Genomic DNA, 19,363 nt, shown 5'->3' on the forward strand with positions numbered 1-19,363 from the left:
TACAGAGGAGTATAACCAAGCTCAGTGAACCGCTCAAATCCGTGAAATGCTCCCGATTTTCCACTGCCACAAAAGATGACAAAATCTGAAACATTTCACAGGATCAAAGTCTGCAAAAATAATATTATCTTACCGATCTTGTTAAACATGGTAATTTATTATTTGTCATGAGGGTTTCAGAGTTCCCAAGCGAGGGAGGTGTATAGCATCTCAGTACACAGCCATGACATCATCTGTGGACTCCTTGAATGGAACGTGGCACAGTGTAGAAACAAACTACCTGCGAGCTGGTGGTGTTCTCACTATTCCACTAGGCTGTAAGGCTGAGCTGGGAGATGCATGTAATGTTGGTGGAGAGAGAATGTATGAAACCTTGCACGCACCTTCATTATAACAATTTGGAGACAAGGTTGCTCAGCCTGAGTTCACCACTTTTAGAGACGTCTGCCAGGACAACTGTTAATAAAATCTAATTAACAGGAGGAAGAGTAGGGCAAATCCATGTAATTAAACAGTCACAGTAAATAACTACTGTATTGAATGCAGACTAACTGCTTCTATATTTATGCTATATTGTCATGCATATTTTAATGTTTCAATAAATATAGTAATCTCACTTTGTGATCTTTGTGATGAATATGGCAATGTCATCACTTCTTTCCCTGGGGGAGGTGACGCTCAGGGAGATAGTGTGGCATCGCCAGGTTAAGGCACATAACTCCCTTTCCCTTTTTGGGAATTTCCCTCTCTATGCCAAGCCGTTATGGCTTATTGTAAAAGTTCCCTACCATTATCCTTAAAACCTGTTAAAGACCTCTTCCAGTATCATGCAGACAGAAAACGCAGAAAAGAACAACATTTCCCTACATATCAAAATACTGAGACGAGGCGGCTAAAGGGATTAATGCAGATACACAATGCTGATAACTGTAGAATGCGCTACAGTAGTCACAAGTGCTTGACAGGTGCCAGAGATTTAAAAAGCAGAATCTGAATGAAGTAGAGAGAAGCTACTTGGGCGACCCGCGTTCGCTTGAGGATGAAGGATGGACTGGTGAGCCGCTGTGGAGAAGTCCATGGGGCCGACCGGCTCAAAGCAGAAGGAGGAAGGCTGCGATAACCCAAGTGCCCCGCTGAGACCATGTCAGACAGAAGGCAAGTCTGGTCAGCGGCCGTGGGCAACGGAGAAGAGTGCCTCAGCCCCAGGAACACAGAGAGAGGCTTAGACACAAGGCAGGAACCACAAAGGATGCATAGGCCGGTGAGGGATGACAGTGGACCCGCAAGCTGGAGGCAGAGCACCGAGACACCAGCCCTGGTTTACCATGAGTGACCTAAGGAGTGCTTCAGAAAGCCGGTGAGTCATGGAGAGAAAGAGGGGGACACCGGGGCGCCTCCGCAATGAAACCAAAGGACACTAATGGAGAATTGAATGAAAGGAAAAGCAAAGCCTGAGAGGTTAAAGGAGGGAGAAAGAAAAAACCCTCACCTCGTGAACTTTTGCAAAGCTGTGAGAGTTACAAGTCTGGGACCCGTAACCAAGGGGAGCAAAGATCAAGACAGGTTAAAAGGGGGAGAAAGGAAAACCCTCACCTCGTAAACATTTGCAATTACATAAACCAGCAAGTGTGTATAAAGTAAAACATGTTAAAAGCCCTTACAGGACAGTATACCAGGCAAAGCACAAGTCTATGAGTACACATTAAGCACAAGTCTGCAAGTTTGTGTGTGTGCGAAGTGCAGCAGGTTAAAAGATCTGGCAGGAGAGTATACCAGGCCAAAGCAGACATCCAAAGAAGTCCTGGCACAGGAGTATGCCAGGTAAAACTCGAGCTGCAGAGCAAAGAAGGATTGAAGCGGAAAACACCAGGTTTTATGTACAGCTGTAATTGACATCTAAAACTGTGTGGGAAAACAAGGTGTTTTGTTATTTACTAAGAAACCTCCAAGGAAGTGCTGTGGCTATTGGATTGTGAGAAGCACTGAACAGAAACATGGGGAAGGGTGCCATTCCCAGGAATTGTGAACCTTATAAATTGGAAACTTTTGTGTTGGAGAACCTTAATATTTTCTTTGACCTTGAACATTTGTGCACCTTTCAAGAATAACAAAATTATCCCTTTATACATTAGAGTTACTTTAGAATATGAGGGGAAGGATAGGATTTCGGACACAGGACAGTTTTGCTTTGGACCTCTTGACATTGGACAGGCCCTTAGTTGTGTTTGAGGTAGGAAAATACCTCTTAGAAGTAGGGACAGTGAGGCATTTTCCAAACCCTTAGAATTTGACAAAAGTCTATAATCACAAATATGACTTCTCTGTGTCCGTCTTTCATTCCTGGCTCTTCACATCTTAAAGAGCAGCAGATGTTCTGAAGGGTTTGCAGTTTTGTTTCCCCTTCACACTGTTAAGATGCAAATAGTTGCTTTGCATACTCTATATTAGAAGAAATAGGTCGCCTTACTTGGGCACCGAATGCGCTCCGCAGTAAGTAGAAGAAACGCAGATGTCCACTTCACGTCGAGCACGTTCAATCACTCTCAGCATCTTCAGCTCAGTGTCCAGGTGTAAACCGTATCCACTTTTGCATTCCACCAAGGTGGTCCCTGCCCTGAGCATACGCAGCAGGCGGTGCTTGAAGCTGCTGAAGAGCTCCTCCTCCGATGCGTTCTGGGTGCGTTCAACAGTAAAATGGATTCCTCCTCCAGCCTGGTGAATGTCCATGTATGTGGCACCTGCAAGCTGAGGCAGAAAACATGGTCCATGAGTTCAGAACTATTTTAAGGTTAAGCAGACGACTACAACTTGCCAATTATCTACAGCGTTGTACAGGAAAACTGCTGGTTAATGCTAAGCAATGGCATAACACAAAATGGGAGAATGAGGCCGGCAAAGTATGGCAAGGTGCCCTTTATACTTCTGTCCCCCAGTGACATGCATCGACATATGGCTAAAGCAGTGCCTCCGATTAGGAAGGCTTCCTTGCACCACTGGGCCCAAAGGGTTGCTGGTATGCCCTCTTCACAACAGCAGCAAAACCAATAGTTCAGAGGGGTATCGGAGTGGGAAGAAGACCTGTACAGATTCCCTATTGCATGCCTCCAACACTCAATATTGCAAATACACTGGTGGGTCGGTTTGCAGAATCTAGGCTTTTTGTGCGTCTGAAAGTGAGGAAATGCATAATTGCATTCACAAGGTTAATGTCTAATCACAATTCACTTTTGGGTAACCTGCCTAAAAGTAGGTCATGGCCTGCTTAGAGATATGGCATGGAAATTAAGAGGGCAAGCCCCATTTCTTTGTCATGGTGCGCACCCAAACAGCCAGGACCTGCCCCAGTGAGGAATGCTATTGGCACACAATCTTTTCCCATTCTTCAGCTGTAGCTCTACAAATGCAAGTGGGTGAATAAAAGTTATGAGCACTGATGAGATCTGGTCTGTCCTGGTTTGAAGAAAAAATAAAGGGCGCCTGGCGGAGTCCTGATATGCCCAGGAGGGTACACATATTGATAACAAAAATAATCAGGATGCGAGATCCTCACAACAATCCACAGTTTTTGGACATATTTATTTCAATCTCAAAAACCAGTGTCTTAAATTATTACAAACTTTCGCTAAGCACGAAAGCGAAAACGGACAGATTTCAATATAAACACATAGGGAAGTGCAGTTGTGCACCATCATCAGGATGTGCAGGATGAGTACCCTAGTGACAAGCACATGAGAGTATAGGCAGTTGGTGACACAAGTAACTCAGATAAGTGCTGGCCGAGGCCGTTCTTCAACCCGGGTGTGGTTTAAACAAAAACAGTGTACACAACACGTAATTAGAAACATACAACAAAGGGTATTTTCACAGTTGTGCCACAAGTGATCAACACAGTTGTGTTTCGGCCACAATGGCTTGGTAGAAGCTTGTAGTTGAGGTGGCCTTCATCAGGAGAGACTAGTTGGGAGAGTCTGTCCGTGGGTAAGATCTGTGGGAGGGAGGAGAACTATGAGGATCTCAAAATGTACATATTCACTTAGGGGTTACTAAATAACAGCTCATTGGTGCAAGAGAAATATACTGGTGGTGTATGGGAAAGCGCAGCTTACCGTCCAACCGGAGTGAGGCGGTATGCTGTCAGCCGACCTAGATCTGATCCTAGGTCTGGTGGCGTGAAAAGATTCACCAGTGGGTGTGGATCGGCCGTGCCGGGAAAACCGGATTCAGACGGCGCTGGGCTTATGATTAGCCATTGATCTAAAGAGGGGGGAAAACAAATATATACCCCTATCAGAGCAAAATGGTGACGAGAGGCACAGTTCATGAAACAAGACGTGTCAAAAGTGCAACAGTCTTGTAATATGCAGGAGTCATAAGGCTCTGGGGCCGGCCGGGACATGGCTTACCTGATTCGCATTCTTTGAGTTCTTGCTGAGTTCACGGCAGCGCTGATAATGGCTGCCTGCCGTGAATCAGCAGATATGACTGAAAGGGTGGGCACGCCCCCTATGTGCTTGGCCAATCCCAGTGGGGGTATGTGGGGGACTCGTAAAGGTGTTGTATGCATACTATGCTAGGCTTCTAGGTGCTGTCACTCAACGGGAGCCATCCCGTGTTTGGGGTGTATGCATCCAGTGTGGAGTAGAACAAAAACTACACTGGGATGTATTGTGGGAAAGGTAGTCCCTGAAAAATGCACGGGTGATAGGTGAAAGAGGCGAGCAAGCCCGCTTGTCAGGGGCTCATGTGAATCATCATGACAGTGTGGTCACGTGAGGTGGGAGGGGGACACTAATACCACAATCAGTGACTTCGGGTTTTTATGTATCTATACGCATGTCATTCTGGGAGAAAAAACACTGAAGCAAACTGAACATGCACGTGTCTGTTTCTTACACAAGTATATTCACATCCATATTTTGCATCAACAGTAGAACAAACACAGATTCTTGCTGCACAAGTGTGTGAACAAATCAAACGCATAAAAACATTTTTTGTTGCATTTTTTCTATACATTTGTGAAAACAAAACCAACCTATTGTTGGCAAGAAACCAAAGTATGGTGTGCGGTTGGTAAAAAGGAGGTATTAGGGTCCCACGCCCGGGGTACTAGTCATGGTTCTAGGTATGGGGTGACGGGATAAGAGTGGCATCTGTATGCAGGATAAAATACTCCCCCAATGGCTCTATAGGGCCCCAAGTCTGGGGGAGGTAGGTGGCTGGCAGGGATGAGAAAAAAACCTTGTACGAGAGTGGGGACTAGTCCCAGAAGTGTTTCCACTCTACTGTAATATTGAGTTCATTCTTTACAGTATCCAGTCTGTGGACCCACTTCTGCTCTAGTCTGGTGAGAGCGAGATTGATATCTCCTCCTCGTTTATGCGTTGTTAGTTGCTGGAGGACGGTCCATGTAAACTGTTCATGTGTGTGTCCTTTTTTGGCGAAGTGGTCAACTAAAGGCTTGTCTTGAACTGAGTTTTTGAGGCAGGATCTATGCTCATTAATCCTCTGTTTCACGGGCCTTATTGTTTTGCCAATGTATACGAGATCACATGGGCATCTGATGACATAAATGACGTACTTGCTCTCGCAGTTCGTGTGATTTCTCATTGTCCATTTGAAGTTTTTGTGGCTGAAAGTTTTGGTGGTCTTGGTGTATATACAGGCTACGCAGTGGCCGCAGCTGTAATGTCCAATGACCAGTGGTAGGTTCCATAGCGTGGGTTCTGTTTTTGCTGGTTCAAGGAAGGTGTGCACTAAGGTGTCCCTGAGGTTTTTATTTTTCTTGAAGGCGAAAAGTGGTTTTTTGGAGAGACTCCCTTCATTCTTAACGAGATGCCAGTGTTTGTTGATGGTGGTCTTGATAAGATTACTCACAGGGTTAAATGTGGTCACACAGACTGTACTGTCTGTCGGATCTTTGATCTTGGTGGTGAGGCAGATGGTGCAGTCCGTGTTGGCAGCTCTTTTCTTAGCGGATTTTATGGACTTCTTGGGGTATCCTCTTTCAGCAAGATGTGTTTGTAGCTGTGAGACATGTTGTTTGAACTTGTCTCTCTCGGTGCAGTTCCTGCGTATACGAAGGAATTGTCCATAGGGCAGGTTGTATTTAAGACCCTGGGGGTGGTAACTTGTAAAATGCAGTAGGCTGTTCCTATCCGTGGGTTTGCGGAAAAGTTTGGTTTTTAGCTGCTTTCCAGAACGATAGATATGTAGGTCTAAGAAGTTAATGGCCTGGAAATCCCATTCGATGGTGAAATTGATGTGTGCGTTCTGTTGGTTAAGCCACGAGTGAAATGCTGTCAAGGCTTCTTTGCTTCCTTCCCAAATCAGAAGGACATCGTCAATGTACCGCCGCCAGATTTTGATGTGATCTCTGTATGGGTTGTTTTCATGGTATATGTGGTCGTCTTCATATTGGGCCATATATAGATTGGCCACATCTGGTGCGAACGTTGCGCCCATGCTCACGCCTTTGACAGCATATCCCCTCACTCCGGTTGGACGGTAAGCTGCGCTTTCCCATACACCACCGGTGTATTTCTCTAGCACCAATGAGCTGTTATTTCGTAACCCCTAAGTGAATATGTACCTTTTGAGATCCTCATAGTTCTCCTCCGTCCCACAGATCTTACCCACGGACAGACTCTCCGAACTAGTCTCTCCTGATGAAGGCCACCACAACTACAAGCTTCTACCAAGCCATTGCGGCCGAAACACAACTGTGTCGATCACTTGTGGCACAACTGTGAAAATACCCTTTGTTGTATGTTTCTAATTTCGTGTTGTGTACACTGTTTTTGTTCAAACCACACCCGGGTTGAAGAACAGCCTCGGGCAGCACTTATCTGAGTTACTTGTGTCACCAACTGCCTATACTCTCATGTGCTTGTCACTAGGGTACTCATCCTCCACATCCTGATGAGGGTGCACAACTGCACTTCCCTATGTTTTTATATTGAAATCTGTCCGTTTTCGCTTTCGTGCTTAGCGAAAGTTTGTAATAATTTAAGACACTGGTTTTTGAGATTGAAATAAATATACCCAAAAACTGTGGATTGTTGTGAGGATCTCGCATCCTGATTATTTTTGTTATCAATATATGTACCCTCCTGGGCATATCAGGACTCCGCCAGGCACCCTTTATTTTTTCTGCTAGTCAGTACAACCCGTGGTTGTAGGGCCATTTTTTTCGATTGGAGTATACACTAACACCCATACTCCTACACCCACCAACGATGGATAAAGTAAATATTGTGTCCTACACAGATGAATACTTTCAAAAATTGTTAGGCACTACATCAGCCTTCGGTTCAGAAGGAGGAGCAATAGCACAAGGCTCCAATAAAGATGACTTAGATCTCATACATCAAAAAAAGAAGAAACTCATTCGCACTGAGATGCATGGCACCTTCATGCTTGAATATTTAAAGGCCGGAATTATACCTGAGGGACTACAAGTCAAGAACATCCCCCGTGTCTTTACGGACAATCCCAAGTTCAAGATCAACTTCAGTGGGGTTGGCAACAAATGCAGCAGAGATTGGGTCATCCTCATAATCGACACAGCGGAAGAGGAATGCAAAAAGCAGGGCGAAGAACTAGCTGAGCTTGAGAAAAAATTCAGCGAGGATACCGCCATGACAGAAGCAAAAAACAAACTAGAGAAACTTGAAGAGGAAGTGGCTAAGTTTAAACAGATAACTGTAGACCGAAAAGTGCAGAAATTCAGTAAAGATCTTGCACAATACACCGAAGAAAAAACTTACCCTTATCTAAAAGAAATGTACTATAGCGACCTTCAACAACAACAGAAAACTAACTACAATAGACGGAACAGCATAGTCAATTTCTCTGGTAGCTCTGGATCATCGAGCGGGGGCCCCCCTCAACCCCCAAGTGGAAACAAGTCCGCAGGACCTCCTCCCCAACACCCTTTTTTTCAAAGGGGAGGCCAACGGGGCAGACCAAGAAGGCGACCACAGCAGGCGGACCAGTACATGCGGACACGCCGGTGGTATTCCAATCAACCTTGACTACCATCCCTATCTTCAATCTATCATCTAGAATTTTGAACAATCCAGAACAAACCCTCCTACAGAGAGGTTTGTCTTTCGTCCCTGCCACCAAAGCAGACATTTTCAAGACTGAAGCAGAACTCAAGAAATTCGTTCGCACCTTAAGACTGAAATATTTCTTCGAAATATACTTACCTGAAAAAAGAGATTCGGAAAATATCATCCCACAGGACCCAGAGGCACCACGTGAGAACACCAGTGGCCTCAAACCAAAATCGGCCTTCATGCCGCCCGCACACACCATCCCGGATGAATTCGATACTTTCGAAAAAATAGTAACCCAAACTGTGACCACCAGCCTCACACGCAAAAACTTCTACCAAGAAAATCTGAGTAAAGAAGAATGAGCAGCACTTAACACACTGAACATGGACAGATCGATCGCAATCAAGCCAGCTGACAAAGGCGGTGGGATTGTCATCATGAATACTACAGAATATAACAACGAATGCCTGCGATTGCTAGCAGACACCAACTCCTACAAAAAACTCCATGGAGATCCTACCCAAAGGCTACAAGACGAGATTATCAGTCTAACCAAGCACGCAGAAGACCAAGGGTGGATTTGCGAGGATGAGCACAGGTTTCTCAAGAAAATGCGCCCAAGGATACCAGCCTTCTATATCCTTCCCAAGATCCACAAGCATGCCACTAGACCACCAGGGCGGCCTATCGTCTCCGCTTGTGACTCCCTACTGGAACCTTTGTCCCTCTACACGGACCATTTTTTGAAACCATTTGTGGGCCAAATAAAGTCTTACATTAAGGACAGCACAGAAACAATCAAAATTCTACAAACAGTTGATTTGACACCTAACTCCATCCTAGTCACCATGGATGTCGAGGCCTTATACACCTCTATTCCACAAAGCAAAGGATTAACAGCACTCGCAAAATGCCTAAACAAAAGAACAGACGTTACTTCAACACCCACCAACTTCATTCTTGAATGTATCCGCCTGGCTATGTCAGAAAACTTCTTCCTGTTTGAAAAGCAAATATATCAGCAAGTCAAATGCGTGAGTATGGGCGCAACGTTCGCACCAGATGTGGCCAATCTATATATGGCCCAATATGAAGACGACCACATATACCATGAAAACAACCCGTACAGAGATCACATCAAAATCTGGTTGCGGTACATTGACGATGTCCTTCTGATTTGGGAAGGAAGCAAAGAAGCCTTGACAGCATTTCACTCGTGGCTTAACCAACGGAACGCACACATCAATTTCACCATCGAATGGAATTTCCAGGCCATTAATTTCTTAGACCTACATATCTATCGTTCTGGAAACCAGCTAAAAACCGAACTTTTCCACAAACCCACGGATAGGAACAGCCTACTGCATTTTACAAGTTACCACCCCCAGGGTCTTAAATACAACCTGCCCCATGGACAAATCCTTCGTATACGCAGGAACTGCACCGAGAGAGACAAGTTCGAACAACATGCCTCACAGCTACAAACACGTCTTGCTGAAAGAGGATACCCCAAGTAGTCCATAAAATCCGCTAAGAAAAGAGCTGCCAACACGGACCGCACCATCTGCCTCACCACCAAGATCAAAGATCCGACAGACAGAACAGTCTGTGTGACCACATTTAACCCTGTGAGTAATCTTATCAAGACCACCATCAACAAACACTGGCATCTCGTTAAGAATGAAGGGAGTCTCTCCAAAAAAACACATTTTCGACTTCAAGAAAAATAAAAACCTCAGGGACACCTTAGTGCACACCCTCCTTGAACCAGCAAAAACAGAACCCACGCTATGGAACCTACCACCGGTCATTGGACATTACAGCTGCGGCCACTGCGTAGCCTGTAGATGCACCAAGACCAGCAAAGCTTTCAGCCACAAAAACTTCAAATGGACAATGAGAAATCACACGAACTGCGAGAGCAAGTACGTCATTTATGTCATCAGATGCCCATGTGATCTCATATACATTGGCAAAACAATAAGGCCCGTGAAACAGAGGATTAATGAGCATAGAGGTATCCAGTCATAATGTCGAATACAATAATATCGAAAGTCAAAATGTCGAAAAAAAATGTCGAAAACAAAAATGTCGAATTACAAAAATGTCGAATTTTTTTCGATTTTTTTTCGATTTTTCGAATTGAAGTTAATACAAGGTAAGTGTTTAAATGTCTTTTATTATTATTTATTATTATTTCTAAACATCTTTTATTTAGTTTTCTTTAATAGGAATAGCATTAAAAATCTTGAATAAAAATAGCAATTAAATAGCATGTACTCTAATATTTTAAACAAAATAGTAATTAAATAAATATATATTTAATGTAAACTGCAATTTTAAATAAATAATTAACAATTGCAAACCGTAACGTTAAACATTTAGTATATTTTTTCGTCAATAGATGGCGCTGTTGTTTTAGAAATGAGAGATTGTCCATTTGTTTACATATGGTAATAGCATGCTACGTGAGGCTGCGTTGCGCTACGTATACGTAGGCGCCATTTTTAAAGTTCATTCTCGCCGCGGTTTCATCGTGTTCGGGTCTCCCTGCGTTCCTGTGGATTTTTTTTTCCCCCTTCAAATGGATGCAATGTGTTTTTTTTTTCTGGATTCGATGGATGTTCTGCTTGGATCGAGGATTTTTTCGCAAGGGCTTTCTTGGGACGTTTATATTTTACTTTCTGGATTCGATGGATGTTCCGGTCGGATCGTGGATTTTTTTGCAAGGATTTTCTTGGGACGTTTATATTTTTTTTCCTGGATTCGTTGGATGTTTTCGCTGGATCGTGGATTTTTTAGCAAGTACTTTCTTGGGACGTTTATATTTTTCTTTCCTGGATTTCACTCTTTTGGAACGCAATCGTGGATTTATCTTTGGATGGTGTTTTTCATTGTGTTACTTTTTGCATTTTGGGTTCCTTGGATGTTGCTTCGTGGTGATTTTTACTGGTTTTCCCTGGAATTCTCATGGTGCAGTGGATATTTCGCAAAAAACGTGAGTATTTTTAACATTTTAAATTGTAAGCTATTGAATCAAGGTAATTGTCTTTGTCATTTTCATTAAAATTTCGTACTATTTGCTCTAGGCGTTGTTCATAGTCTCTGTATTTTTTCTTTTTTAACTCTGTGTTTGCTAGTGAAATTGCTTGAGAGATTCGAAATTCCTGATGTGATTGTTCATGATTTAATTCCTTCAAAAAATGCCACAAATTGGGATTACTTGTGTTGAACGTTTTGTTAATACGGCCGTGCCATCCTTCAAGTGCATTGTTCGTCCTAGGTCGCCCTTCCAAGGCTGCCTTGTAACAATTCCACAAATTTATAGTGTATTTTGGTCTTCTTCTGGTTCCATTTCTTGTTAGTTGTCCAATCCATGTATTTTCCATGTAATCTAACAGGTCTGCATTTTCTTCTTCATGATTTTTAAAATAGTCAGTGTCAATCAAATGTTCATAGAAATTTATAACCTGATTTTCTTTCACAAATGCCAAGCCGAATATTTTTTTTACGTGATGTTGAAATATGCTGTCCTCTGTGTATTTGCTACCTAGTCCAATTTTTTGTAGTTTTTTCCATATCGACTGAGTAAAATGAAAGAAGCAGCCTTGTATGTTAGAATCAGGGTAAATTGAAGAAAATGCCTTAATCTGCGCTAATTCAAAATCCATGATTATGTTTTTTGGTTTAGAATTGGGTACAGTGTCCTTGATTTTGTTTAACATGATTCTGTAGGTTTCCTCATTTTTTTTGGGCATTAAAACATAAACAAGTGGAATCAGTTTATTATTTATTGTTCCATGTATCGAATATAATTGTTGGAAGGGGTTTGGGCAGGCTTTGAAAGTTGCATCACCTTGCCACTGGGCACTTTCACTCAGATGCTTTAAATTGGTTTCATTAGAAAATATCAACATTTTTTCGTCTCGTATATCAACTGTGGAATGGTGGAACTTTTCTCCTTTAGCTGTCACTGCAAACACTTCTGGTATGTCTATTTCATTGTACGTTGTAGGTGCCGGTGGTAGATTTTCTTTTTGCTGCTTTGTGCGATTTACTGTGCGTTGCATATCTTTTTCGCTAGGCATCTGTGCAGATATGTGCGTGGGTAACGTGTCACATACCGTCGATATGACTAAACCGCTTGCTTGACCGGGGTTTTCTGTTGCCTTTCTTTTGAGCTCTTGGAGAGTCTGTTTTATTTCTATTTTTGTTTTGTCCGGTAGATGATTGTGTTCCCCCTTTATTTTCGTATTGGCACTGGCAACTATAACACGCGCGGCACATTTTGACCGCCCATATTCGATGCACTTCCAGTACGAGCGGTCATTTTTCTCCAATTCTTTATTATAAATGTATCCGTTCCATATCAGCTGTTTTCCGCCTTTTTGTGAGGCTATGTACTCAACTCTTTCTGTCATGTTCAATCTAAAGTAACAGAAAAAAACGATTTACCATCTGTTCCATACACTAATAATAATATATTTTACAATTTAAATATCGTGTCACATAATTTTTTTTTATATTACCTTATTGTTAGCCTGACGTAGCCGAATCGAATATACTTCAGTTCGCTCTGACTCTGGTTCTGTCAGCTAATGACAGTTGTCCACAACCGTCATCTGTCCCTTTGTTGTTTAGGCAAGGTTCTTTACTCGTGGGTGTCACACATTGGTTTAACCCCTATGACCCTTGATTCTATGTGGTATTTGTTAGTCATAATGTACTTTAATTTCAGATTGGCAAACTGTTATGTTTGGTGGTGGAGAGGGTGGTGGGAGAGTTTCGGCGTAGAGGTAACGGGGGGGTTGGGGGGGGGGGGTTACCCCCCCCATAAAAATGGACGATTAGTATCACCTCACTTCGCTCTGTTAGTATTATCGTTCGACTTTTTTTTCGACATTTTTGTTTCGACTATTTGACATTTTCTATTATATATATATATTTTCGACATTTGTGTTTTCGACATTTTTGTATTTCGGTATTATTTTTTCGACATTATGACTATGAACCAGAATAGATCCTGCCTCAATAACTCAGTTCAAGACAAGCCTTTGGTTGAGCACTTCGCCAAAAAAGGACACACACATGAACAGTGTACATGGACCGTCCTCCAGAAACTAACACCGCATAAACGAGGAGGAGATATCAATCTCGCTCTCACCAGACTAGAGCAGAAGTGGGTCCATAGACTGGATACTGTAAAGAATGGACTCAATATCACAGTAGAGTGGAAACACTTCTGGGACTAGTCCCCACTCTCGTACAAGGTTTTTTTCTCATCCCTGCCAGCCACCTACCTCCCCCAGACTTGGGGCCCTATAGAGCCATTGGGGGAGTATTTTATCCTGCATACAGATGCCACTCTTATCCCATCACCCCATACCTAGAACCATGACTAGTACCCAGAGTGTGGGACCCCAATACCTGCTTTTTACCAACCGCACACCATACTTTGGTTTCTTGCCAACAATAGGTTGGTTTTGTGTTCACAAATATATAGAAAAAATACAACAAAAAATGTTTTTATGCGTTTGATTTGTTCACACACTTGTGCAGCAAGAATCTGTGTATGTTCTACTGTTGCTGCAAAATATGGACGTCAATATACTTGTGTAAGAAACAGACACGTGCATGTTCAGTTTGCTTCAGTGTTTTTTCTCCCAGAATGACATGCCTATAGATACATAAAAACCCGAAGTCACTGATTGTAGTATTAGTGTCCCCCTCCCACCTCACGTGACCACACTGTCATGATGATTCACACGAGCCCCTGACAAGCGGGCTTGCTCGCCTCTCTCACCTATCACCCGTGCTTTTTTCAGGGAGTACCTTTCCCACAATACATCCCAGTGTAGTCTCTTTGTTCTACTCCACACTGGATGCATACACCCCAAACACGGGATGGCTCCCGTTGAGTGACAGCACCTAGAAGCCTATCATAGTATGCATACGACACCTTTAGGAGTCCCCCACACACCCCCACTGGGATTGGCCCAGCACATAGGGGGCGTGTCCACCCTTTCAGTCATATCTGCTGATTCACGGCAGGCAGGCAGCCATTTCCAGCGCCGCTGTGAACTCAGCAAGAACTCAAAGAATGCGAATCAGGCAAGCCATGTCCCGGCCGGCCCCAGAGCCTTATGACTCCTGCATATTACAAGACTGTTGCACTTTTGACACGTCTTGTTTCATGAACTGTGCCTCTCGTCACCATTTTGCTCTGATAGGGGTATATATTTGTGTTTCCCCCTCTTTAGATCAATGGCTAATCATAAGCCCAGCGCCGTCTGAATCCGGTTTTCCCGGCACGGCCGATCCACACCCACTGGTGAATCTTTTCACACCACCAGACCTAGGATCACATCTAGGTCGGCTGACAGCATACCGCCTCACTCCGGTTGGACAGTAAGCTGCGCTTTCCCATACACCACCGGTGTATTTCTCTAGCACCAATGAGTTGTTATTTAAAAACCCCTAAGTGAATATGTACCTTTTGAGATCCTCATAGTTCTCCTCCCTCCCACAGATCTTACCCACGGACAGACTCTCCCAACTAGTCTCTCCTGATGAAGGCCACCACAACTACAAGCTTCTACCAAGCCATTGTGGCCGAAACACAACTGTGTCAATCACTTGTAGCACAACTGTGAAAATACCCTTTGTTGTAGGTTTCTAATTTCGTGTTGTGTACACTGTTTTTGTTTAAACCACGTCCGGGTTGAAGAACAGCCTCGGGCAGCACTTACCCGAGTTACTTGTGTCACCAACTGCCTATATTCTCATGTGCTTGTCACTAGGGCACTCATCTTGCACATCCTGATGAGGGTGCACAACTGCACTTCCCTATGTTTTTATATTGAAATCTGTCTGTTATCACTTTCGTGCTTAGCGAAAGTTTGTAATAATTTAAGACACGGTTTTTGAGATTGAAATAAATATGTCTAAAAACTGTGGATTGTTGTGAGGATCTCGCAACCTGATTATTTAAGTTATCAATATATGTCCTGGTTTGAAGACAATTCAGCCCCATTTTCCATGGTTGCATTTCCCTTTGTGGCTTTACAAACGGGAGACTCTCTCTATTAACCCTGTGAGAGTAAACCGGATGCCAAACATATTGTGACTGCGCCACTCCCTAACAAATCCATACTGTCGATGACTGACGGAGAATGAGACTGGCAGTGTGGGCTGGGTTTAGCCGGGGGACCCATGAGATCATACTCGGACCAGGAGAAAGGTGAAGTGAGGGGGTTAGAGATGGGGATGTATGCTGAGATGAGAGCATCCAAGGTGTTTCCGGCTGAGTGTGTCGGACCGGAGGGAAGAATGGAGAGGGAAAGAGTCACAAAGGTTGCAAGAGTCCAGAGGCCGCATCAGGGATAGTCAAGGTGAATATTTAAGTCTCAGCGGAGGAGAAGTTTGGAGGTGTAGGCCAGGAGAGAAAAAGGTGAGGTCAGACCACTTGGAGGAAGAGGGAGACCGGACCAGGGGGCCTGTAGATGGTGGCAGGAGTCAGCGAGAGGATAGGACACCAAGCCTGCAGACGAGGCTTTCGAAGGAGGAGCAGGATCGAGTGGGTATGATAGTAGCAGCGACCCACTTCGGGAAGATCAAAGCCAATCTGCCCTTGGACCGGTTAGGCCTGGGCTTAGAGAGGATCTTGTAGCCTTCCAGGAGGAGTGTGTCAAAACTCACGACAGAGCTGGCTGTGAACCACATTTTGGTGAGAGCGAGGACGTCAAGATCGAGGTCTTCAAGGGGGTGGCAGATGTCAGAGGAGTGATTAAAGACAGAGCGAGAATTGAGGGTAGCTAAATGGAGCTGGTTGCCACTTTTGAAAGTCTTCCCAGAAGGGGTAAAGGAATGTTGTACACCCGCCGGTGGTGGCAGAGGGGCCAGAGGGGTGCCAGAAGGAGGAGTGGCAGAAAAATGGAGGAAGTTGATGAGAGATGGAAAATGCCTATCAAGGAGGAGGAGGTTGTGTTGAGAGCCCTGGACCATGACAATGCCATTCTGTTAGGCATTAATGACGGCCGAGCGGATGGGAAATATGCCAGGAGTACTTTGAAGAGGAAGTGCCAAGCACCATCCACACTCCAGCCACCCCCTTCGTAATGGAAGGTACGTTCACGCCAAAAAATGTGACGTGTGAAGAACAGATAAACCAGCAGAGAGCCGCAGTCGGGCTCTGCCCAGTGCCTATCAGAGTAACAGCACTTATTGAGGTACCCATTGAGAAAACCATATCTACAGGCAAGACAAAATGACGTTTGTCAGAATGGAATACCCGAAGAAGCAAAGAAGATACTAAAGGAAGACGAATGGCGACGTCCTAATAAATCGGACTGACGCACATATAGAAGATATAATAGCCTAAGAATACTGACAAAGAGATTAAATACCATGGATAAGTGACATCTTGAGCCTAAGGTGAAACAGTTGATGTCGAGATGCAGAAACGTATGCCATATGCACGATGAAGATATTCAGTTAGTTTAAACGTGTACAGATGCAAGAAACCCGCAAGAAGCAAAGAAATCGTGAAGCTTGCTTATGCTTAGTAGTAAAATAGATTGCGGCAAGCGCCAACTACACATATATATATCTCAAAAGCACTTTATAGATGAGTAAAAATCCACTACGCACATGAGCAGAATTGAACAAAGGTTACTAGAAGGTCTCAAGAGGAGAGTGTTGCAGCAAACAAATCGAGAATTAAGACAGAGAGAAACCCAGCTGAAGGTAAGCATAACAAGAAGCCAAGGTCGTATCGGGCTGGAAAAGGCCAACACTGGATACAATTAAAAGAGAAAAAGAACAGAGTATCCTGTTCAGAAAGGTCAAGATAAGCCACAGATGGTAGAAGACTGGCAGAATTAAATCAAATACACGAAAATACATGAAGAAGAGGTCGATTTCACGGTGTCCAAATCCCGTGACAAGGCAGGCAGGAAGGGATGAGACTCACACCTATGCATGGATCCCTGCCATACCCATACTCCTTAAACTTTCTCAGACCAAGAAGCAGACTCGAGGCCAAACTACAAAGCAGTAATTGACACATGACCACTGAGGTGATGATTGACTAACATAATTGGAGGGAAGCTGGGGTGCAGACTAACTCTCTGCACCTGGCTGGTTGTTCTGCATGCTGCTGGACGTAAGTGGAAAAGTATAATCATAGTGGACCGTGTAATCTAGGGTCCTATAGTAACTAAAACCAATGAGACGTCTTACTTTTAGTGACGTTTACAGTGGTCATTTTGAAGGAAGGGCTTAGTTGCCCCACCTGACATTGCTTAGCCAATCCCCTCTCCCTGTTACCACATACAGTTATAGTACCAATGTCAAAGTTACCTTCCTATAACCAATCAAGTTGCACGTTAGGTTTTTAAGATTGCACGTCAGTGATGACGAGTTTTTGATATAAATAGTGTGTTTTTTCTGAAATGCAGAGGAGTTTAAGTGAGAAGGAAGATCGAGCGGTTGCTGATGTTCATTGAACTTCCCGTTTTTTGTACTTGTCATTAAACGGACTCCCTTTGCCAAACTATTGAGTTGTCAGTTATTTGGTGCAAGAGTACAAATCTGCATCCCCATCTATCTCGAGGGTGCTGCTACTCATCTTAAAGGGCTGTTTGGAGACCCCCAGTGAAATGGGCCGGCTGGGGTCCATCCAGTTCAACTTCCCAACAGGTTCCACCATTAATGGTTGAGGAAGAGAAAGGGGAGAGCACTGAGGCCATATGGATAATCCAAAGGTTCTGAGAGGGAACGACAAAGAGGATGTCAGTGACAGTCTGCCTGGAAGAAGCGTTGACATAGGTGTGAGCGATGGGCAGGCCTGGTTTGGAGAGCAGGAGATCCTTCTTGAACTTTTTCCTTCCAAATATCGAAAGAGAGATAGGATATGTGATAGAGTAGCAGTGAGAGAAGATAGGGGAGATTGAAATCACCATGGCGGGAGAGCGTGGAGAGATGAAGGGCAGGGGAGACAGGGAAGGAGAAACTGCAATGTACAACACCCAACGTCAACACTTAAGCAATGCAACCATCTAGATTCAAGTGTGCAGGATAAGGGAAAAAGACTAAGCTCAAAACACAGCAGACGATGCAATATACCAATTAGAGCATCTTGGATAGAGGGAAAAGGCCTAGATGTGAACTGCCTCCGAAATGCAAAAACAACTAGAATCGAGTTTCCTGGATAGAGGGAAAAGGCCTGGGTGGTTTCAACATACATCAGAAAAAGCAACAAAAAAATACAGAATCTGGCTTCCTTTATAGGACCTATGTGCCCAATATGGCAACATACAATTGTGGGCAACGTGCAGCAGACTATAAGCATTTTGGTAAAAGGAGTAATAAGAGAGGTGGGACAGTTTAATAGGGAGAAGTAATGGCTGTTCCCCCTACCCGCACCTTGCTTACCTTGTCAGTTGCTGCTGGTTGATAGCTGCACTGCAGGCTCCACCGGCAAACACTGGCAAACAATCTGGAGCTGTTACTGCAGAAGCTGCCCTTTGCCTCAGGGTTTGCACGGCCCAGGGGGTGCCCTGGAGGGTCCACTACGTAGGGCAGCTATACCAAATTGTGCAATGGTGGCAGGGTGGGAGGATGGGAAGAGGGAAGAATCCACAGGCTCACAAGCCATGATGCAGTGTTACCAAGTAAAATTAAATGCAACTTTCAATGCGACCAACCATTAAAATAAGGCACAAGATGTCATCAGGCACAAAGTTTGCAGCTCAAAAAACAATGAACCGAGCATCGGCGAGGAGTACACCCTCAGCATGAGCCTCGGTAGGGCAGCGAGACCAATTGGGCAACAGGGGCGGGTGGGTGGGAGGGAATCAAGAGGGAAGAATCCACAGGCTCACAAGCCACAATTACGGCATTACCAAGTAATAAAATATGCAACTTTCAATGCGGACAGCTATTACATATGTAATATGACATTTGTATAGCGCTTAATGCCATTGGTATGGCCTCAGAGCACTGTAGGTGAACACCCTTGGAGGACCGAAGTCCAAGGTATGAGGAGAATTTTTGAATGTGTATGTGCGCATTTTAACCAGTACGAAGGTAGGTAGGGATGGCTAAGTTCCTGCTAGCCACCCATAGGGATCTGGCTGGTGGATGGGTGCTGCGATAGGCTGTCGGGAGAGTATGTGAGTCAAGGACACCGATTATGAGCCCAGCTTAACCGATTTTGTTCTTGGGACTCAGCTGCATTCTAGTGGCAGAGGTGATGTGCTTTACAAGTTTGAGTAGTGGATAGTTGCAGATGTATGTGGGTG

The 19,363-nt window shown here is 44.2% G+C and overlaps 1 protein-coding gene across 1 annotated transcript in view; it reads right to left on the reverse strand.

The window, feature by feature from the left end:
- LOC138491429 (probable imidazolonepropionase) overlaps positions 1 to 19,363 on the reverse strand; it is a 182,859-nt gene that overhangs the window by 13,665 nt on the left and 149,831 nt on the right. The window contains exon 4 of the mRNA XM_069617948.1: positions 2,468 to 2,745. Within this exon, the coding sequence (XP_069474049.1) occupies positions 2,468 to 2,745 (278 nt within the window). The remainder of the gene's footprint in view (positions 1 to 2,467; positions 2,746 to 19,363) is intronic.

Source organism: Ambystoma mexicanum, chromosome 10 (assembly GCF_040938575.1).
Source record: "Ambystoma mexicanum isolate Mex_15411 chromosome 10, UKY_AmexF1_1, whole genome shotgun sequence".
Classification (NCBI taxonomy): domain Eukaryota; kingdom Metazoa; phylum Chordata; class Amphibia; order Caudata; family Ambystomatidae; genus Ambystoma; species Ambystoma mexicanum.